At 47.3% G+C, this 27225-nt stretch overlaps 1 protein-coding gene across 3 annotated transcripts in view; it reads right to left on the bottom strand.

Annotated features, from left to right (window-relative positions):
• NUAK1 (NUAK family kinase 1) overlaps positions 1-27225 on the bottom strand; it is a 73280-nt gene that overhangs the window by 35114 nt on the left and 10941 nt on the right. Inside the window, exons 2-4 of one of the 3 annotated variants that reach the window (XM_070507195.1) lie at positions 26569-26729; positions 25958-26016; positions 5445-5565 (exon numbers count right to left, since the gene is read on the bottom strand). In XM_070507195.1, the coding sequence (XP_070363296.1) occupies positions 5445-5517 (73 nt within the window). In that variant the 5' untranslated portion in view covers positions 5518-5565; positions 25958-26016; positions 26569-26729. The remainder of the gene's footprint in view (positions 1-5444; positions 5566-25957; positions 26017-26568; positions 26730-27225) is intronic. The other 2 variants (XM_070507196.1, XM_014865826.3) reach the window with 2 other exon arrangements.

Consider the following 27225-nt stretch of genomic DNA (forward strand, 5'->3'; position numbering starts at 1 on the left):
ACGCATGGGTCAATAGGAGGGTGACCCCGGGCTCCGGGTAGAGAAAGAAACGTTTGAAAGGAATTACTTTTGAGGTTGGTGAACGGCAGCATCAGTTCAGTGAAGTCGCAGACTTTATGAGCCTATGGGTGTTGCGAATAATATATAAGTAACTTACATTTCGATGGACTGCAGTGTAGAAAACACTTGACCTCTGACTTTACTGGATTTGGGCCCCAAGCTTCTTCCTGAGATGTGTGCAGAAATATTTTCTAAAATACCCACAAAACTGGGATTAAACGAGATAATACATGCATGCATCCTGGCCCAGGGTAAACACTCAACAACTCCTAGCTATTATTAGTATTATTCTAAAGTGTAAATTAAAAAATACTACTTCCTTCCTCAAAACCAATGGCTTCTCCTCATTCCTGGTGTAAAATGCACTTTCTCCGTTAGCCAGTGTGCTCAAGATCTGGTCCTCTCCAACCTCCTCTCTCCTGTCACCATCCTACTCACTCCCTCCCTCAGCCTCACAGGCCCTCTATCACTTCCACCAACACAAGATCCTTCCCTCCTCTGAGCATTCACACATGCTGTTCCTTTTGCCCGGAATGCGCCTGCCATGCCCAGGTCTTCCAAGGGCTCACTCCCCACTTCACTCAGGTCTCAGCTCAAGTCACTTATCTGTTCATGGTCTGCTCACTGAATGTCGGCTCCATGAGACACGAGTGTGTCATGTTTACCCTGTATTCCTAGTGCCTAGAATAGGGCCTGGCACAGAGTAAGTATTTAATTAGTTTTTTTTTTTAATGAAGGAATTATTTTTTCTCTGGAACTAGGATTTCAATATCACCAGATAGTACAGACCAAGACGGTGACTTCCCCTCATGAAAGTCCAAAGTCCCTAAGTATACAGGGTTGGGTACATCATTGCTTTGTCACGTTGCTGCCATTACTGTTACTGCTACTGCTGCTGCTTGTGTGTGTGTGTGTATGTGTGTGTGTATTTTAAATCATAAAGGTCCTTGTGGAAGAAATGATTGTAAAGTTCTTTAATAGCTTCTATTCACTTGGCCAATGTCCCAACAGCCACTTAGACGCCTCGACATTTTCACTAAGCAAATTAATGCATCGCCGCACTCAGCTAAGACTCTTCATTGGCCTATCAAACAACCAATCGGCTTTCAGAGAAAAGGTTCCCCTTTCACTCTGTGGGTGGCAGAGACACCAGTGTATTAACTCACAGACTTGGGTCGCACCACCAACGCTGCCACCACACTGCCCCTACCACACCGCAGGGTAGAAAAGGGTGGAAAAGGGCAGGCTGAGGGGGACGCCTGGGGCAGAGAGGTGGGCTGCAGAGCCAGCAAACCAAGACACAAGGTCAGAAATACAGGGCTGAGGCCTGGCAGAGTTAAAAAATGTGCCAGGGCCGCCAACTAGCTGTGATACCCAGTGTTATGAGCTGAATTGGGTCCCCCCAAATTCCTATGTTGAAGTCCTAACCCCTAGGAACTCAGAATGTGACACTATTTGGAGAGAGGGTCTTTAAAGAGGGAATTAAGGTTCGATGAGGTCATTCAGGTGGGCCCCCATCCAGTAGGACTGGTGTCCTCACAAAAAGGGGAAATCTGGACACAGACATACAAAAAGGGAAGATGGTGTGAAGACTCAGGGAGGAGACAGCTGCCCACAAGCCAAGGGAAGAGGCCTTAGAAGCAAGCAACCCTGCTCACACCTTGCTCTTGGGCTCCCAGCCTCCAGAATTGTGACACAATCAACTTCTGTTGCTCAATCCACCCAGACTGTGGTACTTAGTTGTGGCAGCCCAGAGGACGAATACACCCAGCAAGTGGTCAGCCTGCCAGAGTCTGCAAAACGGGAACACCTGGACCGCCCACCTCACAGGTCTGCTGTGGGGATCAAACGAGACCAGATGTGGGAGCGCTGTATAAACTCTACAGAGCTCTCCAGATGACACCAGGATGTCTAACTTCACCCTCAGAGCTGCATCTTGGGGTCCTGGGCGGTGAAGCAGATACAGTCATAAGACCTGGAGATTGCGGGGTCCCAGTTAGGGGTGTACGAGCTGGAACAGCACCTTGGCGATCTCGTTCCTAACCACTCGGGAAGGGAGGGGAGCTGCCCTCCTCCACAGTTATTTAGTGGATATGGGAGAAACAGAACTTGCGTGGGAGAAGGGAAATAGAACAGAACAGAAACTGGAGATCTCTAAGAAATTAAAATTTTTTAAAAAGCCACATTTAAGTCCCTGGGAGTTTTCTGGATAAAAACAATACCTTTTATTTGTATGGGACTCTGCTGGTCACAAAATACTTGGTGGCAGTGGGGTTTTCTAAACTCATTTGAGGGTAGGCAGCCCTCTGAGAGTCTGATGAGTGCTATGCGCCCTCTCCCCAGAAAAAAATAACCCATGCACTTAACACATAAAACAGTATACACCAGCAGGGTCCTATCCTGCAGCGATGAAAACGTTCTATATGTACACTATCCAGTATGGGAGCCACTAACCCTAACATCTGGCTATTGAGCACGTGAAATGTAGTGACTGAGGAACTGAATTTTTAATTATTTTATTGTACTAATTTTAATTTAAATATTCATCTGTGGCTAGTGGTTTCTGTATTGGACAACGTAGCTATAGACGATTCCAGAGGATTTACAGACCCTCACCCATGAAACACACTTGTCAATGGACCCCAGGTTAAGAACCACTTATAATGATTATACCATCTTCACAATAATTACCTTTTTTCGAGTTTACCATACCAGAACACATATCTCATTTAATCCTATCGAAAACCCTCTGAGAAAGGCAGAACATTATCCCCATTTCACAGGTATGGTTATTGAGGCACTGAGAGGCCCACCATCTTGCCCAAAGTCTCACTTCTAGGCCACAGTGGAGGATTTGGGACTGAAACTCAAGACTGTCTGATGGAAGAACTCAGGCTCCTTCCTGACACCCTAAAACCTGTTCAGAGGGTTTTATGGATTGAGGTCCAAGCTCCCACCTGCGGCCTTGATGGAAATTATTTCTAGTCACCCAAGGAACTTTAATTCATGCTGGTGCCCATCTTTAAAGTTATAAGCAAGGGCTTCCCTTCTTCTTGAAGCCTCCAGCAGGGGCTGGACTGAGGCCAGCTTGACTTTGATAATAGAATGCTCTTCCATAAGGGTTCATCTTCTGGCCTTCCCTTGGGAGGAGGACAGACTGCTGTTCCCCATTGGGCCTGTAGGATTCCCAAGGCCAAAGATGGCAGGATGCTAGTGAAGCACTCAAGCTTCTCCATGCCAGACTTCAGTTCCCACAGACCGTCTCCCAGATAAAGAACCTGGGAGCTGCACCCGGGGATAACACTCTCTCCGCCTTCCTGATAAAGAGGGGTCCAGCTCTAGGCCAAGAATCCCAAACACGGCAGTGCTCACGGAACATGTGACCCTCACTGGTCCATACACGTCACCTTTCACAACTGCCTTCAGGTTTCCATGGTAACCAGACCACATGGAGCAAAAACACTCAGAATTTAATAAAACTCACTCTCATCCTACAGTTTGTATCTCTACTCACTTCTAACTTCTAGAAATTTCCTCATTCACTGGGCATATTCAGTTTATCAGCCTGGAATTCTACTTTTGCCAATTCTTCCTCAAAAAAACTCCTTCAAAAGCCCAGCCTGGATGTCGCACATCTCCATGAAAACTTCTAACCCCTGGGACTCCACGGTCCCAGAATATGTTGCTTACATATCTACACAATACTTTTTCTATCATGCCTTGTATTGGCTCTTGAGTATGAGATTCACAGCATATGCCTCCTTAATTTCTAAGAACATTTAACACAGTGCTTAAGGAGAAGTAGACCAAAGGTTCCCAAACTTGTTAAAACACAGAACTGCTGATTCAGCAGGTTCTAGGTGAGACCCGGGAATCTGCATTTCTAACAATCTCAGTTTATGCCGATGCTGCTGGTCCAAGGACTGCACTTTGAGAATCACTGCAAGAAACGTTTGTGGAATGAATCAATGATTGAATGAATGAAACTTTCCCTTAACCATCCTATCCCCAAGGGGGCCAAAATGAGCTTTAGAAAAATCAAGATAAAAGATATTACCAACATTTACTGCTAGATGAGGAATGAAAATAGAAACCGCAGAAAAAAGAATGGCAAAAAACAGCAGGGAACCAGAAGAAGGAAAATTTTAAATATCAGAAAAATTTTAGGGTTACCATCTGGTTTTGTCTTAGTCCTCACTGTATAACTTATGATCAGACCAGAAATTAAAAATAGGCTCATTTTTCTGACTCAACCATATATTAATAAATATTCTGGAGAAACAGTTTGACTCAGTAATTCCAAGACTAGGAATTTTTCATAGGAAAATAATCAGAAATGAATGTAAGAATGATGTATAAGGAGGGTCACTAAAGCACTGTTTATAATAACCAGAAATTTGAAATAACTTAAATCTTTGACAAAAGGAATGAGATTCAATAAATTATGGTATGTCCATAAAAGGAATACTACAAAGCCTTTTTAAATGTCCTTACAGGGGAATATTTATTGACATAGGAAGAGATGCATGATATAAAAAATGAAAAAAATCAAACGAAAAAATACTACAAACAGTATGATCTAACTTTGGATAAAAACCACATGCAGATATAGAGAAGTAGATGAAAATATAAATATAGCTAGAGAGCTATTTATCAAACTGGGAGTTAGAACAGAAATTACTGTCTTAATTTTAACATTTGTATTTCAATCATTTCTGCAATAAACACATATAGTTTGCATAATTTTGAAGGATTTGTTTTTTAAACGGTAGACTGGGAAGTTTATCCTCTCCATTTCTTCCTACGAAGGACCCAAGAGTTAAAGCAGGAACGTTTTTATAAGCTTTTCCCCATCCCGCCTTTCTACTAAAATGAATACAGCTTGGACTCCACTTAAGAAGCATCTGCCACATCTACAGATCCCTCTTCTTTCTCGGTATTTCCTGGACCTGCTCAAAGTTAATTTCTAACTCAAAGAGCCTAACTTCCAGTAACTCATGACACCACCACCAGAGCATCAGCTTTGGGGAATGACATTTATAATGGATCCCCCGTTACTTGGTCACCCAGCAAAGTGCCATTTTCAGAAACCATAGCTGTCTCACATACTGGCTGTCAGCAAGGCAGGTTGCTTAGCAACCACCAAGGAACTGGAAAGACGGAGGAAGGCACCCGCCAGAGCTATTTTATGACCAAAGTGAGCTGCGCTACATGTGTCTGGTTGCATTCAAGGTAACCAAATAAGAGATAACACCCGGCTATTTTTGCATCATGAGGAAAAATACTTGGCTCCTGTCCAGAAGGGCAATTACCTAAAAATCTTGGCAGGCCCCATGGTATGAGAAATGGTAACTGATACGGAGGTGAAAAAAAAAATCACTGACCTTCATAAATACTGATGATATGAGGATGGTTGAGGGATGACATGATCTCAATCTCTCGTCTGATGTGAACCATGTCTTGTTCATCCTTAATTTTGTCCTTACGAATGGATTTTATAGCAACCTATAAAGTCAGGAAATGAAATGTTACTCAGAGAACTAAACAGATGCAAATCAGCCATCGGGAGAGTGTGGAAAATAAATACAGATGTTACTCGTTGGCAGAACCGGCAATAACCAAAACAAAGCTTTGAAATACCCCCTGCCGCATCTTTCATTTATACCAAAAACCCTCTGCTCCCGGCAACAGAAAACATCAGGTTTTAACAGCCTGGGGTTTGGGATGGTGGGTTTTTTTCATAAAGCGGAGGCTGCTTCACGTGGCCAGATTCATCTACTCTAGGAATACCGATCCTTTGAAAAAAGGAAAAAAAGGAGAGCTTGGTTTACAGGGTATCGATGATTAAACATGGATAGGTGAAATTAGGATGGCTCAGCTCCACCACGCAGCTGCCTCGGCGATGGCTAGAAAAAGCATTTCTGGCTGGCCCATCTCAAGGCCAGTTCTGCCTCAAACCTTGGGTTTTAAGACTCCAGTCTCTGCTGTGTTTATGCAATTGCTCGGAAGCCAAAATCCTCCCTACATCCTTCCTCTTCCCCAAGGCACCTTCGATAGCACGTGATGTGACAAAAAGGCTCTGCCAGAGAGAAATCGAGATCAAACAAAGAGAGTGACAGCTAGACTCCCTGCCCAGCCCCAGTGGATTCCAAAAGCTCCGTGCCAATGTCGCTTGCAAATCCAAACTGGAGAGAATTGCCAGGACCAACGCGCAGAGCAATTACTCAAAGGAAACACAAATAAAAAGGCATTAGATGACTATGGACATCTAATAAGGAAAAATACGTTTACCAATGGATTCATCCTTGCTCATAAACAAGTTGCTGGGTAATTCAATCTGCCTTGGCTGTAAGGGGGACAAAAATGACTTTGGTCGGGGGAGGTATCCATGGGTAATAAGGAAGCACGCCAACCAATTTGCTGCCAGCTCGGAAAGCCTGCTTAGTCCCCATCAAACTAGTCCCGCTGTGACCTCAACTCTACCTGTGCCACCCTTTCCTAGATGAAAGGCAGTTAAGCCATCCCTCTGGATTACAAAGGCATGAAGTGCTCTGGAGAAAAGAATGTGCTTGTTTTCAGGGACCCAAAGGACACACCTTGACTATCACAGGGTGAACCATGGTCAGCCTCAGCACGAAGGCATCCACACCTGTGAATACTGGCAACTTCCGACTTACACCAGGTCCCCACCAAGACTATATGCGGAAACATTTCTAAAATACAATCAGTCCATCGATGACTCAACAAGCACTGGGAAGCAATTATTATTATTGTTTTTGCTATTTGCTGATCTCCCAAAAACAGGGTAAGTTGACTAGCAGCTCTCTGTATTTCTCCTTTGCAGAACCTTCCCCAGTTGTAGTTAAATCAGTCTTTCTGTCATTACTTGACTCTACCTGAGTGCAGATCTTATTTGCTGCTTTATCTCTAGTGCTTAACACCGTGCGGGGCACGTGGCAGGCCTGAGAAAACACTAGGGGTGGGCAGGCAGACAGGTGGTAGGTGGATAGAAAGGGAAGGAGAGAAGGAAAGGAGGAAGCACGAGAGAGGGGAGGGTCTGATGCTATTAAGTGATGAGAGGTCAGACCAGACAAGTGATAGTGGAATTGGAGCAAAAAAGGAGGGACCACTCTGGTCAAACACCACCACCAAGACAGGCACGATAGGAAGGTGATTTAGGATTTCTCTGGCATCCTACCTACATGGGCAATGGAGGAAAGGAGAACACGGACGGGAAACACAGGACGCCCTGCTGTAAGCCCAGGGGCAGGCACCACCCTCCCTTAGACTGTGGAGAAACCACGTGGCTGGATAAAAGGAGGCTGCACAAGATGAATGAGCTTCCAGCTTCAAGGCCCCTTCTGACCACAGTGCCAGGCTCAGAGCGACCCCAGGCCCTCACGACAGCCCCATGCAGTATGTAACAAGGAATGCCTCCCTCGGCTTACGTCAAACGTAAAGATACGACTGGAAAGCTTTATTTTATCTGAGTAGAGCCTGCAATCCTGGGAACTTGTTCTCGGAGGAAGCAGACAGTGAACACACACAGGCCGTGGAGGATGTGGGTGGCTGTTGGACCAACTCCTACATTCCTCCATGAACTAAAGATGGGCCAAGGGGAGAAACCACCCCCTTTGATTATGCAGCAGGCTGAACTTGGCCTCGAGGAGGCCCTATTGTCAAATTACAATAGAAATAAATTCTTTCACCATCCAGGGTCAGGGGAGGGTAGCGACGTTCTAGGGGGTAAGAAAATAAGCCCACTTGTTATTTCCCCCCAACGGTGGAGCGAGGGGCCGCCGGTCCCACGGTGTACTTGCCAGGGCGATGCTTCCCGCCCAGGATGAAAAGAAATGGACCCACATTCTAATGCAGCCCCGCTCAGAGCTGAGGAAACTAAAAGGGCTCCCTAAATGTTAATGACAATGGTGGTTGTCTCGCCACAAAAGCTTCGCTACTCCGACAATGAATCTTCTATTGAAAATGTAAGAGGGCTCCTTCTGTCCCCCCACCCCGTTTCACAGGGTGGGTTGGGAAGTCAGGGGGAGAGAAACGCTAGAAATCACTCACAACTGTGCAACTGCCAAGGCGGGAGGAAAGACACTCAGTTCAACTCCCAAGGGCAGTGAGATGACTCACCCAAGGTCGAGGAGTCAGTTAACGCCATCCATGAAAACAACAGCAACGACAGTAATAATAACAGGCATTCTTGGAGCACTTAATACAGAGTCCAGACACTGTGCTAAGTGCCTCACACATGGCAGGTCTCTCATCACTCAAGCTTCAGCTTCATGCCATCCCCTTAGGGATGCCCCCCCAGCCCTCTAGTTGGTAAGCAGCCCCCCTCCACCCCCACCCCACCCCCGGCCCTAGCCTGGCCACCTCCTTCTCTCTATACCTTTCCCATTTTATCTTCTTCAGGGCATTTTGCACCATCTGAAATCATCTTGCTTCTTTGTTGGCTGCATATTCAGCCTGCAGGCCAAATCCAGCTCGAGGCCTGTTTCTGTAGGACCCAGAGAGCTAAGAATGGTTGTCACATTTGTAAAGAGTTGTTTAAAAAGCAGGAGAAAGAGATCTATAAATGTGTCTCCAGTAATGTAATATAGTGCCTGCTTCATGAAGTTGAAGGACAAACTGAGCCAGTGCACAGTGAAGCAGTACCGCATAATGGCTAGGGACATGGCTTTGAGTCCTACTAAAACCACTCACTAGCTGTGTGACCTTGGGCAGGTTGTATAACCTCTCTGTGCTCTAGTTTCCTCATCCTTCAAGTAGGGAAACTAATAGTACCTGCCTCACAGGTCTCTGTGAGGTACGTAGAATGTGCCTGGCACCAGGTAAATGCTCAGGAAGTGTCAGCCATGTTTAACCTGGAGACGGTGCTCCATCAACAGGGCCTTCCTTCCTTCCCTTCATCCTCAGAGCAAACTTGAATTCCTCCTGGTTCCTCATGAGGCAGCGACTGAAGGCCTTGGGAATGGAGACCACGTTTGTTCCCAAAGCACATAAAGGTCAAAAGAACCTTTCCCCTGGGTCTTTAAATTGTGCCTTCATCTGAAATGTCAGCAAGCCCAGAGCAGCTGGGGCCACCCCCCAGGATCATCACGGCACCTGAGTCTGAGATCAGACAGAAGGATGAACAACTTGAACCCAGGACCATCTCCCCATCTCCTTCTTGCGGTTGCCCATCCAGGTGAACAGGGGAAAAAAGCGTTCCTCCTTAGAAGACAAAAATCTGACTCAAGATACCCACTTCAGCCTTTCTGGACTTTGACTGTTCATTCACTTATTCCTTTTGAGTGCCTAGCAGGTACCAACCGCGATGCTGAGACCACATAAGAGGGATCCAGCACGATTGGGCCCCAGCCCTCAAGGCAGGGGGAACAGCGGGAGAAGGGCAGTAAGCAAAAATGACACAATAATGACATAATTACCCTCGTGGCCGAGGGCTACCAGAGAAACACATAAAGATGGCTGGCAAGGTGGACAAATCTCCTTTCCAGTTTTCCTCAATCCTCACCCACATCTACAAAGACAGACTGTGGTAAGGAGAGAGCCCAGCAGGAAGAAATTACCAAATGTCTGAAATCATACACCTTCCAGAAAAAAAAAAATTCAATTTGTTCCTGCACGAGCCAGAGGTTTCAGCCCGCCTTCGAAATGCCAGGAGCAGAGAACTCAGGTGTTTGAGCCACTTCCATAAATGCTCCCAAGTCTAGACGGCACCGTGCACCTTATAAAATGGTCTGCTTTTAAATAAGGCCACCCTATAGCTTAATATCTACACTGTATGCAGCAGGAGGTCTGGCCACAGTCCTGCGAATTCTGCCCCGGGGTGCCTGCCTGTTCAAGAGACAAACTCAGCCCAGCCAATTCCCATCTCTTATTAAATGTAACAGGCCCAGCCTCCTCTTCTGCAGTGGTAACTTTTCCTTTTTTGACTAATCACCAAAAACCACCTGCTCTGCAGCCTGGGGCGTCGCTTGCCCCAGGGGCCACTGTGAATGCTGAGCACTCGGTGATCTAGGCTGGGTAATGGGAGGATGCTCAAAGGATCCCGAAGGGCCTCCGGAGACCAGTGGGACGGGGCCCTTCTAAAAAGATGAAGTTTTCCATGGTCACATGTGAGGTCCGGGGAGGCAGGACTCGGGGGCTGAGCAGCAGGGAAGAAACACAGCCATAAACACAGCATTAGCATCACTTAGTGAGAACAAGTTTGCCTTCTAATCCCGGCAACAGGAGCTGGCAGCTTCCTTGCCATTCACAAGGTGTGATCTCACCCCGGCCACGTTCCACAGGAGCTGCGGGGCACTGAGTCAGAGGCAACTGGGGATCTTTCCTTACCAAGGGGCCCAGAGGCCAGTGGGGACGGGCAGCCAAGTCAAGTTGGAAGCCAGCATCGGGGTTCCTGCTCTTGTCTGGTTGACGGTCAGAGTTCAGGGCGAGGCACAGCTCCACCTGGGACCCAGCTCCCCAAGATCACCAAATGGCTTTTGCTCGGAGAGGCTGTGCCCAGGCACCACGGGGATGCCACACAGGAGGCCATCCTGCAGCTAAAGCCCCTAACGAATTAAATGACCACCTGCTCTTTGTGAGCAGCCTGGCCAACTCAGGACAACACGCTAACAAGTTGCCGTGATGCAACCGGGCCCGCAGGGACCCAAGCCAGCTCCGCCGCGGGGCCTGTGGGCCTCTTCCTCTCTGGCCTGTTGATTCATGTCAGTACATGGATGCTTTTTCAGACAGAAGCAGGTTGGAAGCCAAGCACTGTATCAACAGGCTCTAAGGAGAGGCGCCCTCATGCCAGGAAGCGCAGCATGTGTAAGAAAGAGCTTTTTCTTCAAAGAATGGCATGCCACCATTCGCCACCACCAGCCCTTTAATCTTGTAAAAGGTTCTGAAAATATAATCCTCCATAACTCAGTTCTCAATCTTTTATTTCCCAAAACTCCCCATAAGAGATGTTTCCTCACATGGGACTGATTTTTTTCTCCTGCCATGAAAAACGTGTTCTATTTCCAGAATTTAAACAGCAAATCAGACTTTTATTTGACGGGGCCAGGGCCTGCTTTAGGAGGACCTCCGAGGGGCCTGGGACGTTTTTATCTACATGTATAGTCATTCCTTGTTCACCACCCGCCTCTTCAAGGACTGAGCGAAGAAAGCCATAATTGCACGTGGGGATGCTGCGAGGCAAGTGGAATTAATGACTAAGAAATCACGGGCAGAGTTTCACTCCCTGTGTGGCGCTGGGTTTGTAAACACGAGATAGTGGCCATGGCCGACCAGCCCAGAACCAAAAAAGCAGTGAAAAGAAGGCCAATAGAAAGTTAACGCTGGTGGCAATGCAAAAAGCAAGCACCAAACCAGCCCGGAGGGCAGAATTAGATCCTCAGAGAGAGCAATTTGCCAAAGGGTGGTCAGCACACCACCCACATCAGATCCCCTGGTTGGGGAGGAAAGGGGAAACTGAGGGTCAAAATGCAGATTCTGGGGCCCACCCCAAATCTACTGAATTTGAGGGTGGGGGCAAGCTGGCATCAGCAGTTCTTTTAATTTTTTGTGTTTTTTTTGGTGAGGAAGATTGGCCCTGAGGTAAACATCTGTTGCCAATCTTCCTCTTTTTGCCTGAGGAAGATTGTCGCTGAGCTAACACCTGTGCCAATCTTCCTCTATTTTGTATGTGGGATGCCTCCACAGCGTGGGCTGATGAGCAGTGTAGGTCCGTGCCCAGGATCCAAACCTGCAAACCCCAGGCCACCAAAGCAGAGCGTGTGAACTTAACGGCTATGCCACCGGGCTGGCCCCAGTATCAGCATTTCTTACAAGCTTCCCAGGGGCTTCTGACACACTCTGAAGATTGAGAACTGCCATCTTAAACCAGAGTCAATATGGCCATGACGCCACTTATTTAGTAACTTAAATATTACAGTCATATTAAACATTAGATGATTAATGAAAATTAATGAACTGCCCATCTATAGAGAGGGGAATTTAAAATAAGCTGCTTCCTTGAGGGGACTGAGTGACCCAAATTAATTTACCCCTGGCTAACGGAAAGTCTGCTCCCAGCGGACATGTCGCTCATCCCAGGTGGAGGCAGGCCTGTGATGCTATAAAGCCAGGGAAGCTGGCTGCCAATGGGTCGCTTCATGCTCTGCAGACAACCTGGGGCTCCCACAGCTGGTAAAAGTGACTGTGTCTAAGGGAGGAGAGAGGAAGTGAGTCCTGGAGCCTCATGTCCCACCTGCTCTGTGAGAGAGGGTCTGGCTGAGGCTGTGAGGAGCCTTCCCTCACCAGAATCCTCTGGAAGTCTCTCCAGGCTCTGCTTGAATAAATGACCCCAAAGCTCCCTACATGAAAAGGCCTCTGGGAGCACAAGTAATGCTACACTAGAGTCACTGAAACACTGAAATTTCAAGGGTGTTTAACTGGGGTTCGTGTGGCCAAGCAGCTGTTTATTTTTGAACTTTCACATTTCCGAAAGCTAAATGCTACACCGCTCAGAATTCCACACTGCTTTTCTTCCAGGTCACAAGTGTCCTGGGGAGCAGGGAAAGGGCTGGACCAGAGGGCTGAGGTTACTTAGAAGTCAGACAGCCTCAACCAGTAGCATCTGAAGCATCTGATGACGCTCACGCTGTTTATAACACGGCTTGGATAAGCTCAGGGTTGTGCAACTTTTATTTATCAACCTCCAAACCAGCAGCACCCCTGCCAGAACGGCTAAGAAACTCAGCATCAGCACCCTGGCCTCGTCGTCAGTCCCTGCAACTTGGCCCAGGCGCCCCCTGCACAGAGAGGCACTCAGGCAAGCACCCCACAGACCTCGGATCCCTCACCTGCAAATGAGGATGCCGAGACCACCAACCCCACAAGGCTGAGGTGGGGGTCCTATCAGAGCGTGTCTCTGACGCAGGGCAGAGAAGGCAGACAGTCACTATGGCGGAAGGCAGAAGGAGCACCATTATCATCAGCAGATGCTAGAGCTGCGAGGACCACAGCCTGTTCTATGCCAGCCCCTCATTTTACATATGAGGAAACTGAGGCCCAGGGAGGCTAAAGCACAGGCCCAAATCTCCGAAGCTAACACAGCACTGGAATTGCAACAAGAGTCCCGAGTCCCACTCCAGTCTGGGAGCGATACTCCAGGCAAGGAGTCCTAACCAAATTCCAAGCCACAGCTGGCAACGGGACTGAAGCCGCCACCAGAAGGTTTCACGTTTACATGGGAGGCACGCCCCAGCGCAGCAAAGTCCCCAGAAATGTTGCATTATTCATAAACCGAGATGTGGAGTGACAGATACTCCTAAGTGTGCAGGCAAATCATGGCCTGAGTCACAGCGTGGAGCATTATTTCACCTCCATCTAATGCCAGGGGGCTGTCCTCACACAGACAAGCTGGAGACACTGTTTTCAGTCCAATTCAGTCCAAACCTTCTTTGGTTCTGAAGCCTGATTTGATATCACACAAGAATAGGTCTACTTGGGAGGTTTTGATCCCATTATTTCTTAATTCACTGAAAACACTGCTTTTAAATATTAACTCCAGGCTGCTACTGAATCGCTGATCTTGCGAACAATGAACAAAGACAGAAAAACCTAAGAAACAAAATTAGTTTTCCAAAAGGAAAGGAAATTGGTCCACAGAGTTTAGTGGATCCAGGTGAGCAGAACAAAGGAAAAAAAGCTTTTAATTTCTTAAGGTAGTAGAATTTAGCATGCAAAAACATGGGCACAGCTTTAGATTTTATATTTTAACCATTTTATAGGTAAGTGAAAGGGATGATTCTCCAGAAGTTATTTTCATCCTGACAGAATCCCTCTTATCCGGAAATCTGATTTATAGCAATCAGTGTGCAAAGATATATCAGACAGGGAAGGAACAAGAGCCCAGGCTGCAGTCTGTCCCGCTGTGGCCTCGGAAGGCCTCATTCATCATCTCACAAGTAGCAGCTTCTTTCCTTCCAAGGGCAGCTCTCCTTGTCCATTACCCACAGAGTTAACAGGCTGCTCCCTGCTCCACAGCCCCACTGCAAAATCCATCTGGATGCTTGTCAGCCCGCTAATTACCACCACAAACCCTCTGGGGATGCTTGTCACAGCAGCGCCCCTGGCGACAAATGCACAGCCCCAAGCAGTGACAGCCTGACCCCAAGGAGCATGCTCAGTCCCAGGGGGGCTTTTACTGCCACCCCAGCAGGCAGGTTGCCTCCGTGAGCCTTAGCCAACACCCATCACTCAGTTCCTACCCTTGGGGAGACTGAGGCAGGGGTCTGTGGCCATTACAGGGACCCAAGGAGCAGCCCGGGTGGAGGAGTGTGCTTGGGCCCCTGGAAGTTTCTGATTGTCATTTTCTCTGCCAGGATCCCTCCAAACTCTATCACCTGCAACTAACTTCTTCAGCTGACCAACTCCTTCGCATCCCTCCCCTGCAGGGAGCCCCCATAACGCACGTCCAGGACCCCTTTCATAACCTCGCTCACCATTACTTACAGGCTTCATTTGCACAGAGACCAGCTCTGTTTTAATCACTACATTTCCAGTGCCCACCAGGTGCCTGGTCTATAATATATGCCAAAAAGCTGTTGCCAAAACAGACCCCAAGGATTAAAAAGGACCCTTATAAAACTATAAAACCATAATAGGACATCTTATTATTCCACCCAACCTAACCCCGGGCCACCTGCCACTGAGATTTCTTATACTTGCTAATCTCTCAAGTGGTGAACCCCTAATTGTCCTCAAGTCACTGAGCCTAAACTTGCTCATCTGTCAAATGGAGATAAGAGTGCCCACTCCAGAAGGGCTGGGAGGTGATTCACAGCAATAGCTAATAGTAATCATAATAATTACCCATTACAAAGCCCTACTATGTGCCAGGCACTGGGCACTATCCTATTTAACCTCTCAAGTTCTCACTCATTAAATTCTTGCAAAAACATTATTACTTCTGCTTTCTCCATGAATATAAAGTGAGTCTGAGGGAGGTTACGTAACTTGCCCTAGGGCACACAAGGAATAAATAGGACACCTGGGTCTCGCTAAACCCAAAGACCACACTGCTAAGCTCTGTGCCACACCGACAAAGCAAGTAGCACAGTCTTCGGCACATAGCAGGTGTCTGATAAATATGACCTGAATTGGAGTCTCTGGAGATGGAGGACCCACCAAAGCCACACGGCCTTGTCCCCATCCTAAGTCTTTTTTTAAGCTATTATTGAAGCCACTTCCATCTTCAGAAGCACATCCGCTGGTGCTCCTTGCTTCTTTCTGTGGGGCCAGCCAATGCAGTTGGGTAAAAAGGCAAAATTGGACAGGAGGGTGTGGGGGGGGGCGTGTCCCTAAAATGATGCAATGATGAGTCAATTCTCCAGCAAGCAATTTTGGGAAATCTGTTCTGGATAAGGCATCGATCCAGGTCCTGTGAAACGTCACCCAGACCTGCCCTTCAAGTCTTACTAACCAAGTGGAGAGGGCGGTGGACCCGGGGGCTCTTCTCTGCCCTGCATCCATTCACCCTTCTACTAGTAAGAACACTCTGACTTTGCTCCGGGGACCACAACCCCATTGGATGCAGTTTCAAAGAGACTGTCAGTCAACGTACCTCACCCTCCCCATCCCAATGAATAGACACATCACCCAGAAGTTTGGCCAAGGAGATGCTCTCTCCCCAGAATGGAATTTTGAGTGCTCTGAAAATGGCTGGGGCATTCATCTCAACAACTTTCACCCCAACAACAGTCTCTGAAGAGTCATCTGTTAGTAGTTCCTCCTACTTAGTTCTTCAGGGCTTCCTTAGTTGTCCTTTCCCAAGCCGGTCCTGTGGGATATACACCCTAACCTTATAAACTCGTTTTCTCCTTAAATGAATCACAGGGTCCATTTCTGTCACTTGCAACCAAGACCCCTAACTTCTCCCTGGAGATGTCGATGAATACGTGGGAAGAGAGAACAAGGTTACCAAGCAGGTAAGCACCCAGCTATGCTGCGGGCTAGAGAAGTCAAGGGAGGGCTCCAGGGAGCAGGTGGGACTTGAGACAGGACCAGAAGGTGAGCAGGCTTTGGCACAAAGAGACCGTCAGTCAAGGTACTTCACCCTCCCCCCAACGCCAATGAGTAGACACATAGCCCTAGAGTTTGGCCAAGGAGATGCTCTTTCTAAGACTCTAAGACCTTTCCCAGCAAAGTGTTCTTGTGTGAGGTCACAGGCCAACTGATGGATGTGTGCTGAGGTGGGGCTCCTGAGAAGTCTTTCCATTCACAGCACCCCCTTTTCACCCCTGGGTCTCACTCATGCTCCTAAATAAGATCAGAATTGAGTCTCATTTTGCCCAGAGTATCCATTTTTCCATCCACAAAAAGAGCCAGGACAGAATCTCCCTTGTCCCTTTTGCTCACTCATATTGCGCGCCTTACACTCAGTCACCTCCTCCATAAAATCACCCACTGGCTCCTTTACTCTGCTGCTACTGTCCAAATGCCGTCCTCAGGACCCATCCAGATGTAATTTTTACAATAATTTCCTCCCACACCACAATAAAGCCATATTAAATTATTGCGGAGTTTTGCCCTTTTTTCTGGCTGACTGGGGGTTCGGTAAGGGTCATTTCAAACTATCTTGCCAGAAGGTGCAGGAAGTCTAGCCATATTCTCTGCCAAACAATGTTCACACCTATAAAATAGTTATCAGTGTTACAGACTGAATTGTGTCCCCCCAAACTTCATATGTTGAAGTCCCAAAGTCCCAACCCCCAATGACTGTACTTGGAGATAGGGTCTTTAAGGAGGCAAGTAAGGTTAAATGAGGTCATTAGGGTGGAGACCTGATCCAATAGGACTGGTGTCCTTATAAGAAAAGGAAGAGATACCAGGAGTGTAAACACACTGAGGAAAAGCCAGATGAAGACACAGCAAGTACGTGGCTGTCTGCAAGCCAGGAAGAGAGCTACCACAAGAAACCAACCCTGCTGGCACCTTGATCTTGGACTTCCAGCCTCCAGAACTGTAAGAAAATCAATTTCTGTTGTTTAGGACACTCAGTCTGTGGTATTCTGTTACAGCAGCCCGAGCAGACTAATACACCAGCATGGTCCATGCTACTAAAGCACAGGCAATATATAACCTAACACGAGGGAGAGTCAGTCATGGTCACTGAATGACCAGGCACAGCAAGCAGACTGTAGGACAGGAACTCTAACTAAGATGCCTTGCTACCCCTGTGTCTCCTGACATCATAGTAGACATCCAATAAACATTTGTTGAGTTGAACTGAACCAAACATGATGAATATCATGTCTTAATTTTGATAAGAATTCCTTTCTTACCCATCCACCAACTAACCACAACCTGGCCCAGCATCTACTTATCATTCATATGTTTAAGTCCTAAACCCGACTTGCTGAAGTTGCTGAAGTCAGACAACCTACCCAGATGACATCCCAGATTCCACTCTGGTCCAAACCACATCTGTACTTGTGGAGAAGACCCAAACCCATGGATGCAATACCATGATGTGGGAATGACCCCCTCCTTGGGATACAATGCCATCCCACTTTACTTCACTCTCCCCACCACCCCATGAGACAGGCTACTTATTTTGTAGGAGAAGGAAACTGAAACGGAGAAAAGGAATTCCCTAAGTCCCCACAGGTCATAATGGCAAGACCCAAGTTTCAACCCAGGTACTTGAAGTCTACGGCCAACGCTGCTTCCACTGGGGCACACCTGTTTCCACATTTCCTCAAATCTATGGAACCACAGGGTAAAGAAGAAACACCCTGAAGCACTGTGATGCTTCCTTTCTCTGAAGTTCAAGCCTTGGAGAAAACTAGCTCAGATATTGGACTGTCCATATGTCATAGATGATCTGGCCAGGGAGCGAATCAGAACAATCTGAGTGTGCGGCCAAACAAGGACACCCCTTCCTGGATCGAGCATTGCCTCTATGGCAACACTTCATAAGAACTCTTCCCTTACAACAAAATTGTCAAATCTAGCGACCACAGGCCAGAAACATCCCAGCTGAACCCCGCCAAGCTGCTTTCTGATGTACTGTTCACACAAATACCAATATTCCCCAGATGTTCTCCATGGAAAACATTTGGTTTGAGACACAGCCCTTCTTTCCCCAAAACTCTTACATTTGTTTAATGGACTCATACAGTTCAGCTAAAATATCCTGGAGCAGACATCTGAAGCCAGCCCGGCTCTGATGCAAACATCCCATCTGTAGAAAAGACGAACAAGTAAATAAGACCGTCCTCCCCAAGATTTATGCTCCCTGCATCTTTAAGCAGGTCATAAAATGTAAGCTATGTAGGGATAATAACGCAAGTTGCTTTCAAGTGTGTTTCTGAGTCCATCTTGGTATTAATTGAAGACTGATGTTCAGAGATGAGGTCTGGCATGCTGAAGAAAAGACTCCATTCCACTTCTGGCTGCCTCAGAAAAGACGTTTAAAAATCTGTCACCTGAGCAACCTAGAGGATTGAGGTAAAGGTGGGTTTTTCCTGGTTTTAGCTATCCAAATAGAGCAATAGCTCCTTTATTCCAAAGCCACTTAGCCCTTAATGCACAATCTAGGAGACAGGTAAGTGGTGGCAAGATGGGAAATGCACTGGACCTTGAGTCAAGAAACCCAGCTTGGCCACATACTAACTGGGTGACCCTGGCCAGCCCTACTCCCCCAGTGGCCCATCCTGTTACATGATAAAATGGAACTTCACTAGACTTAGTGTCAGGGCCCGTTCAGCTGTGAAGACTCTATGAATAAAAGAAATAAACCCTTAGAAAAGCCACCCCAAGAAACGTCATAGAATCCATGCACCGGGACCCCGCAGATGGTCACCCATAGCTTCCCTACCAACTATTCTAACAAGCTTGGTCACAGCCAATCTGTGGAGAACTGGAAAAATGGAACTAGAAAGCCACTAGAGACAGCCTCACTGACAGAATCAAGCCAGGACCATGAATTTTACCTTTCTTCTTTAGCTTTTCTGTCTTGTGAGTTTGCAGTATTGAGCACGCATTATTTTACTAAAGGATAAAGAAGAATTTTATCTTTTAAGAAGGTCACAGAAAGGAATGAAAGTTGATGAGGGAGAAGATAGACAAACCATAAATAGCAGACATGAGAAGTCCAAAACACAGTACTGAGGACCCTAGAGGGGAAGTTCCCAAAGACACCAAGAAAGGGCTTAACTACCTTCAAGGTACTTTGTTTTAAGAAGGCAAGAAAGGGTGCATCCACTTGAGAAAGATTTCCATAATCAATGGTTACAATTTTTTAAAAGACTGGCTGTTAAGTGAGTGTGTTCCAATTACCTGGAAAAATCTATTTAGAGCTCTCTACTATAGCGTATTAGTATTTCCACTAAACCAACAAATCAAATTAACCAGGAGTCTCCATATCCTTGACTGAGGCTTGTGGCAAGTTGGACACTAGGGGCAGTGGGGCTAGTCTCTGTTTTTTCCCACACCCTTCTGTTCAATTAGCCAACTACCCACTGCCATCCCAGCCACGCCAGCTGCCCCAATATGGCGGCCTCTACAGTCCATGGGACACCTCACCCTCCAACAAGGCCAGCAAATGGCACGACTATAACTTCCTTCATTCTAAGGATAAAAAGTCCAAGATTTCAGACTTGTGTTTACTCTCATCACTGTCAGGAAAAGGCAAAATGCAAGGAGATAACATAGAAATGCCCCATAGTGTGCCCAACATACAGTATATGCTCCAAAACTGCTTTCATCATCATCATCATTATTAACAAATAGGCCTTATGCAGAGATACGCCTAAGTAGGAACACTACAGTGAGAACTTCAAAATACGAGGTTGAGAGGACGATGTCAGAGGGCAAAGTGAGACAAGGGTTAGGACAAAGGGAGCAGCTGTAGCCTCTTTTAAGAGGACGTTTCCACTAAAAGAAGTCCCTCCAAATGTACTTCTGGAGCCCCCAGGGGATCGATTTTGCAGGATGGAATTATTTCTCTGAAATAAACAGACACACAAAGGTCGCTACAACTGGGGCCTAGAAAGAAAACAAAGCCGGCTGCCGATTTACGGGCAGCTTCTGATGCAACAGAGCCAAAGGTCCCGGCGCAGGTCCAGCGGGACAGCCTGGGATACACCAGGCCTCCCTGGAGTAGGCATACCAGGGGCAAGGACAGGGGAGGCGACTTCCTGTGAGCAAGCTCCCAGTTGGACCGGGCACTGACGGGAATACCTTCAGGAGGGCAGATCCCTGGACCTCCACAGTCAGCATGCTCCAGCTTGTGGCTCTCAACTCCAGCAGCGCTGTACAGTGACCCAGGGGTCTGTTTAAAAATACGGATGCCTGGGTTCCATCCCCAGAGAGCTTTTTAAAGGTCCCCACCTTGAGGGTATTACGCAAAGCGAAATAAGTCAGAAGGGGAAAGACAAATACGGTATGCTTTCACTCACATGTAGACGATAAAAACCACAGAGATACGGAGAACAGACTGGTGGCTACCAAAAGGGATGGGGGCAGGGGGGAGGGCAAAAGGCGTAAAGGGGCACATGTGTACGGTGATGGATGGAAACTAGACTTTTGGTGGGCAACACGATACAGTCCACACAGAAGTCAAAATGCGATGATGTACACCCGAAATCTATATAACATTATAAACCAACGTCATCTCAATAAAAAACAATTTTTTAAAGGTCCCCAGTTTATTCTAATGCTCAGCCAGGACCGAGAACCAGTGGTACAGCATGAAGAGCCCCCAAGGGGTCAGATGGACCTGAGTTTTGAAGCCAGGTGCTACCTCGTTCGAGCAGATCAGTTATCCTTTCTCAGCATCAACTGCTTTAACTGTTGAGAACTGCTGTGAAACGAGATGACGCATGTAACGGCCTCATTGAGTGAATCCTGCACTAAATAGTCTATCAATGTTCGCTCCTCTCCTTTTCACTCTCCTTTCCAGCTTCTCCCAAGTGGGTCAGGAGTTCTGGGCAGCTCCCAACTCTAAGGGGTGTCCTGCCTTGCTGAGTGCTTAAACAGGGTGGCAGGGAGACATCCTTCCTTACACTGGACCCCCCACCACACATACAAAATACACACACAGAACCCCTCCTGGGTGAAAGAAGCAGATTCTACAGCAAAACTATGCAAAAAATTGAGTTACAAGCAGTAAAATGAGGGAATACCTAGTTCTTAAGATTCGCTTTGCTTTTCCCCAGACCGAAGAAAACCTCTATCAGGTGTGACGCCTTCGGGGGAAGTCCCTGCCTATGCCTCTGTCTCCCCAGCAAGGCCAAGTACAAGGCCTTTTCCCCTGAGAGCCCTGCACAGGGCTGGTGCATAGTAGCCCACGGGAATGTCTGCCGAAGGAATGAATTACACTTCTTGGGGCCTGGGATGGGCATTTGTAGATCAACGGAGCTCATAATGGCCTCACATGTTAATCCCCCAAACAAGCATTTCACAAATACGCCTGACCTTTGGTTCTGAGCAACTGGCATAACACAACATAAAGGCCCACTGGGCATTCAAGAGGCAGCTGTTCAGAGTCCAGCAACTGCGAGCGGCAGTATCACAGCCCTTCAGGGTTTGAATTCCACTTACAAGTGCTGTGAACATGGGCAAGTGACTTCATTTTCTGTGCCTCAGTTTATCCACTGTAAAATGGGGATAATAATGGTGTGCACCTCTTAGGATTACCACAAGGATGAATTTAGGTCTGTGATCTAACAGGCTTAGAGTCTCCCCTGGCACAGTTACTGCTATGTAATTGTTTGCTATTATTATTACTCCGCGAAAGGATAACAGGCAAAGAGCTCTCAAGCTTCAGGCCCAGTATAAGAACTCGGGGTCTTACGGCCCTCCAGTCATCACAAGAGAAGGTATGGACTGAAGAAAGCAGGGTGGTGTATCCCCAGATGAATATAGCAACTAGCTTCCTCTTGCCCAGAGCTGTGTTTCTTAAAGCACAGAGCATGGACCAAAACCATTACATTCACTTGCGTTGCTTGGTAAAAATGCTGAAGATTCTCGGGTCTCCCTAAGTCTCACCCCAGCCCTGAGCGATCATACTTTCCGGGGTGGATACCAAGCAGGGTCCATTTTAACAGGCACACCCAGGAGTTTCACATTTGCCCACAAATGGAAGAACCATTGGGTCGGTCAAGCTCCTTAACTAGAAGATTCAAGTCTGTTTGCTCATCACGGTATCCCCAGAGCCTCGCATGATGTCTGACACACAGAATGTGCTCAACAAATATCAGATGAATCCATTCAACGGTTAGATATAACTATTGGTCCAATTTTTTTGAAGGCCCACTAAGTATCAGGCACACGCAAAACAATGCTGAATGAGACAACTTCATTCATTCATTCTAAAAAATCTTTACTGGGGGCTTTCTACATACTAGGAACTGGTCTAGACCATGGAGATACAGACAAGATGATGAATGAGGTTGCTTAGAAACAATTACAGACAGTGACAAGGGCTACTACGGAGCTAACAAAGCGAGGTAAGGGGTGGGGCGTGTCACTGCTCTCATTAAACTCAGCATCCAGAGCAGCGCTGTGCATCAGAGCTTTCTGTGACGGTGGAAATGATCTTTTCGGCACTGTCCAATGGTAGCCACTAGCCACACAGGGTTATGAGGCACTTAAAATGTGGCTAGTGTGACCAAGGAACTGAAGTTTTCATTTTAATTGTAATTAATTTTCATTTTAATAGTCACATGAATTCATATTAGACAGTGCGGCTCTAGAGGCAGAACAAGATATGTAACTGGAAATTAGAACACCAGGCAGTATGTGCGATGGGCGGGGGGGGAGGGGTGGGGAGTACACAGCACCATGTGTTATCAAATGCCTCTCACCCAATTACCGGATGCCCGAACGTTCTCTGGCTCCGAGAACTGAAAGAACAAGGTCAGGTACAAGGCATTGTACTTGGGCTGGAATTTTTATAGCCCATGATCAGTTGGAAGTGGTATGCGGCCCGGCCAAGCCCCAGGGACTGTGGTTCAGGAACACACCACTCTCCATAAAGCCTGCCCACAGCTGCCAGAGAGATCTCTCTCTCCCCTGTCATTCGCTGATGGTCATTTTGTCCTTGGCTAGAACGTCCCACTGGGCCTGAGACGCTGCATGGATTTTATGAGATTCCTCCACTTCAAGCATAAGTACGAACACAAGCCTCCTAAATTCCACCGGAAAATTGGTGGCTAATCCAAACATTTCATAAAATTAGAACTCATTGTGGAGCTGAAAGGAATTCAGACTGTGCCGCCACCAGAGAAATGCAAAATATTTGTTATAATTTTTTCCTTCATGAGCTGTTTTAAGAAGCAAGTGTTTTTTCTGCCTGAAGGAAAGGAGGGGGGAAGATGGGAGAGTTTTTGTTTTTGTTTGGTTCTCTCTGTGGTTTGCAAAAAGCATCACCAGAGGAAAAATCGAGGAATCGTGCCTGACTCCCTAATCCCTCAGCTAGCAGGGATAATAAACCGTCCTGATCTCGGCTGCATCTTGCCTTTATAAAGACGCTGTTTTTCCTGGAAAATGGTACTTTTGCTCCTTAACTTTCTTCTTGGGCTTTAGCCCTAGAATTTTATATCCTGAGATTTCATTAGCAAGAGAGATACCACAACCATTCATTCAGGCGCTCATGCATGCATGCATGTCACCAATATCTGCTTACCAGGCACTGTCATGGGCATTTGGGAGACACTGGTAATCCAAATTGATGAAAATCCCTGCTCTGGTGGAACATGCCTTCTAGGGAAGGAAGATAAACAAGGGAGGCTTCAGCCATAGTGCTTTGAAGCGATGTGGGGAGAAGACATGAAGACTCATCAAATGCAGAATCTGGAAGGTTCCAGGCTGGAATGTAAGCTCCAAGAGAGCAGGAACCTCATCTATCCCGTTGTCACACTCTCTCTATCACCCAGAGCAGAGTGGTGTCTGACATATGGCAGGCACTCAATAAATATTTGTTGAATGAATAATGAATCCTGAAACAGAAATCTGTCCCAGAGCTCTCATCTCAAAGGTAAGTTAATTGAAGCCATAGAAGGGACACAGCATCTTGCCCAAGGTCACACACCTCAAGTTGCGGCAATGGTGGGGCTGGCCCCCAAGTCTCCTGAAAACGTCCCCAGACTCATAATACTCCACAGCCATTCAACAAATATTTATTGCACTCTTATTGTGTGCCAGGCACGGAATTAGGCATTGAGAGGACCTACATTAGTAAGACAAAGAATAACTGAGATCATGGGAGAAAGTTCCTCCAGTTGCTATTTTCACAAGACTGGAGACAACTTCGCTGAGCTTTATGTCCGGGTTCAACAGCACTCAACCATCCCGTGTGTGGGTGAAGAACCACAGCCAGAAACTGCAGAAGCTTCCAAGAATCCATACCCAAGAGGCCATGGCGCCCAGTGGTTATGACCATGACCCTGAAATCAGACAGCCCATCTCTAAATCCCAGCTCTGTGACTTTGGGCAAGTCATTTGACCTCTCTAAGCCTCTCCTTCCTCATTTGCACAATGAACATACTAATAATGCAGGGTCAAAGGAGAGAAGGGTGTAAAGTAGTTAGAACAGCGCCTAGCACACACTCGTCACTCAATAAATGTGTCCTCCTATGATGACTGTGAGAGAAAGGATCCTCCTGCTCCGGACCTTCCTGCACATTCAAGAAGGTGCACAGGACTCAGTGGAGATTTCCACTGAAGCCTACCCTCTCCAGGATTTCTGCTACCAGCTGCTTGCACGCCCACTCACACATCAGCTCCCTCCCTGAGCATTCCATTTGACTCTGCCTGGGAAACAGATATCAATTAACCACGAGGAAGATGCAAAGCGGGCTTCTCCCTGGAGCAAGCACATCACTGCCCCGCCCTGCCATCCAACACCGTCCAGTGCTGGGCTCTGAACTCACCAGGTCAACCGGGGAGCAGCCTCTTCCCTCCCACTGCTTTTGCTAGTTGGAGAAAGAGTTCACTTTCAAATCTACCAAGAACTATACAAAGTAATAATGTTGCATTAAGGACCAATGAGAGCTTCTCGAAGCTTGCTGGCCATCTCTTTTAACTGATACTGAGAAAATCAAGGCTGAATACTGGATGTCCTTGATACAAAGGAATGAAATTCTAGGAGATTAAAGAAAAAAAAAAACAATAGGGGGCCAGCCTGGTGGCGCAGTGTTTAAGTGCGTGTGTTCGGCTTCTCAGCAGCCCAGGGTTCGCTGGTTCAGATCCTGGGTGCGGACATGGCACTGCTTGAAAGCCATGCGGTGGTAGGCGTCCCACATATAAAGTAGAGGAAGATGGGCATGGATGTTAGCTCAGGGCCAGTCTTCCTCAGCAAAAAGAGGAGGGGCAGTAGTTAGCTCAGGGCTAATCTTCCTCAAAAAAAAAAAAAAAAAATACAATAGAGAATTCATCTCTTTAAATGGGTCAGCAAGGAGGGGTAAGTGTGGACCACAAGGATGGGGATCTAGAAATGACAAGCAGTAGATGCACATTCTAGAACCAAGAGGTGGCTGAGTTCTTTTGGGGCAGAGGTCATATCTTGTTCCCTGTGGTCCCCCCAGCATGTAGCACAGTTCCTGGCACAGAGAAGAGGCTCACCAAATATCTAACAAATATTACTAAATGAGCTACCTGGGAGAGGCAGAAGGAACACCTGCCACAAGAGAAAAATGACAGAGATATTTCTCCTCCTTCTTGGGAAACTGTGTGGGCTCGTAGCCGGAGCTCAGACAGATGTGAGTTTCACTCCTGCCATCATCCCAGGTTATAAATACTGTGGCACTTTGCAGTAAAGTGGGGATCCCGACAGCATCGTTCTCATTCGATGGGTCTAAGGACGACCAGGAAGTCAGTGAGATGACGCAGGCAGTGCACTTACCCCAAGGTCCGGCAAATACAAAGTGCTCCATGAAGGAGAGCTTGCTTGATTGATTTCATCTTTAAGGACGAAACAGTAGGAAACACATTAGTCAAGTCTTCCTTTTAAGTGAGACTGCCCAAAACATCCCCTGCCCTGGGTAGAGGGCCCCTCCTTAGTCTTTTTCTTATCCGAAGTCTTGCCTCCACCTCCTGTGTCACCAAGACGAAGAAGCTGAGCTTTCCGCAGATGCTGAATCCCCCACACTGCTAAAGTCACAGAGAGAAACAAGGGCATCTCCAGGGAGGCCCAAATGCACAACCCAGAGCAGAGGCAGTCACAAGGCTCTGGCCTCACTGGGACCAAAAGCAAAGCCCCCAAAACTAAGTATCTAAGGAAGAAGCAACCCAGCAGAACATGAGCCTGCCCTCCTCTGAATCCCAAATAATAACAGCTAACATTTATTGAGAACTGGCCACAGGCCAGGCACTGTTCTCAGCACCGTCCCTGAGACTTACAAGAACCTAGAAGGCAGGTCTACTACTATCATCCCATTTTACAGATGAGAAAACTGATACTTTCTTTGAAAGTGAGAATTTTCTCTCCCACACAGAGCCTCGTTCGGAACCCACCTCACAGACGTGCTTAAAACGCAGGGCCTCCCTTGAGCTGCACGGGAACGCCTTCACATCCGGGGGAAGCAGGGCTTAGGAGAAGGTTAGAGGGTCTCCGCACGCCGGCTGACACCACTAGGGAGACCCTCCTGACGCTTGGCAAAGCTTGCGCCAACAATCTGAAAAGGATTTTGAGAACTGAAGGTACTTCCCCTTCTCCCCAACAAGAAGTCATTCTGCCAAAAACTAGGCAACAGGAAATGAAGTCTACACTTCACCAATTCCATTCAACGAATCCCAGGATTCTCTTCCATGAGCTGGCGGGGATCTTGGAGAACATTTTGGCTCAGCCCTTAATTTACAGGTGAAGAAAGGCAGTTCCACACAGGGGCACCTACTGTGTGCAATGCACTGTGCCCAGGCTGCCCAAGGTGCAAAGACGGCCAAGAGCCATCCTGCCTTTCTCAAAAGGGCTCCTCCCAAGAACGGCACTTAGAGAACATTCGCTGTGGGCCCCACACTTTTCTAAGAACTCCACATTTATCCTCACAGCCACTTCCATTTCACAGATGAAGAAACTGAGTCAAGCTGACCATCTCAAGTTTACACAGGAGGTTCAAGGGTCGGGGGCTCTCAAACCCAGGCAGCCCGTCTCCAGAGGCATGCTTACAACCA

The sequence above is a fragment of the Equus asinus genome, chromosome 4, assembly GCF_041296235.1.
Source record: "Equus asinus isolate D_3611 breed Donkey chromosome 4, EquAss-T2T_v2, whole genome shotgun sequence".
Classification (NCBI taxonomy): Eukaryota; Metazoa; Chordata; class Mammalia; order Perissodactyla; family Equidae; genus Equus; species Equus asinus.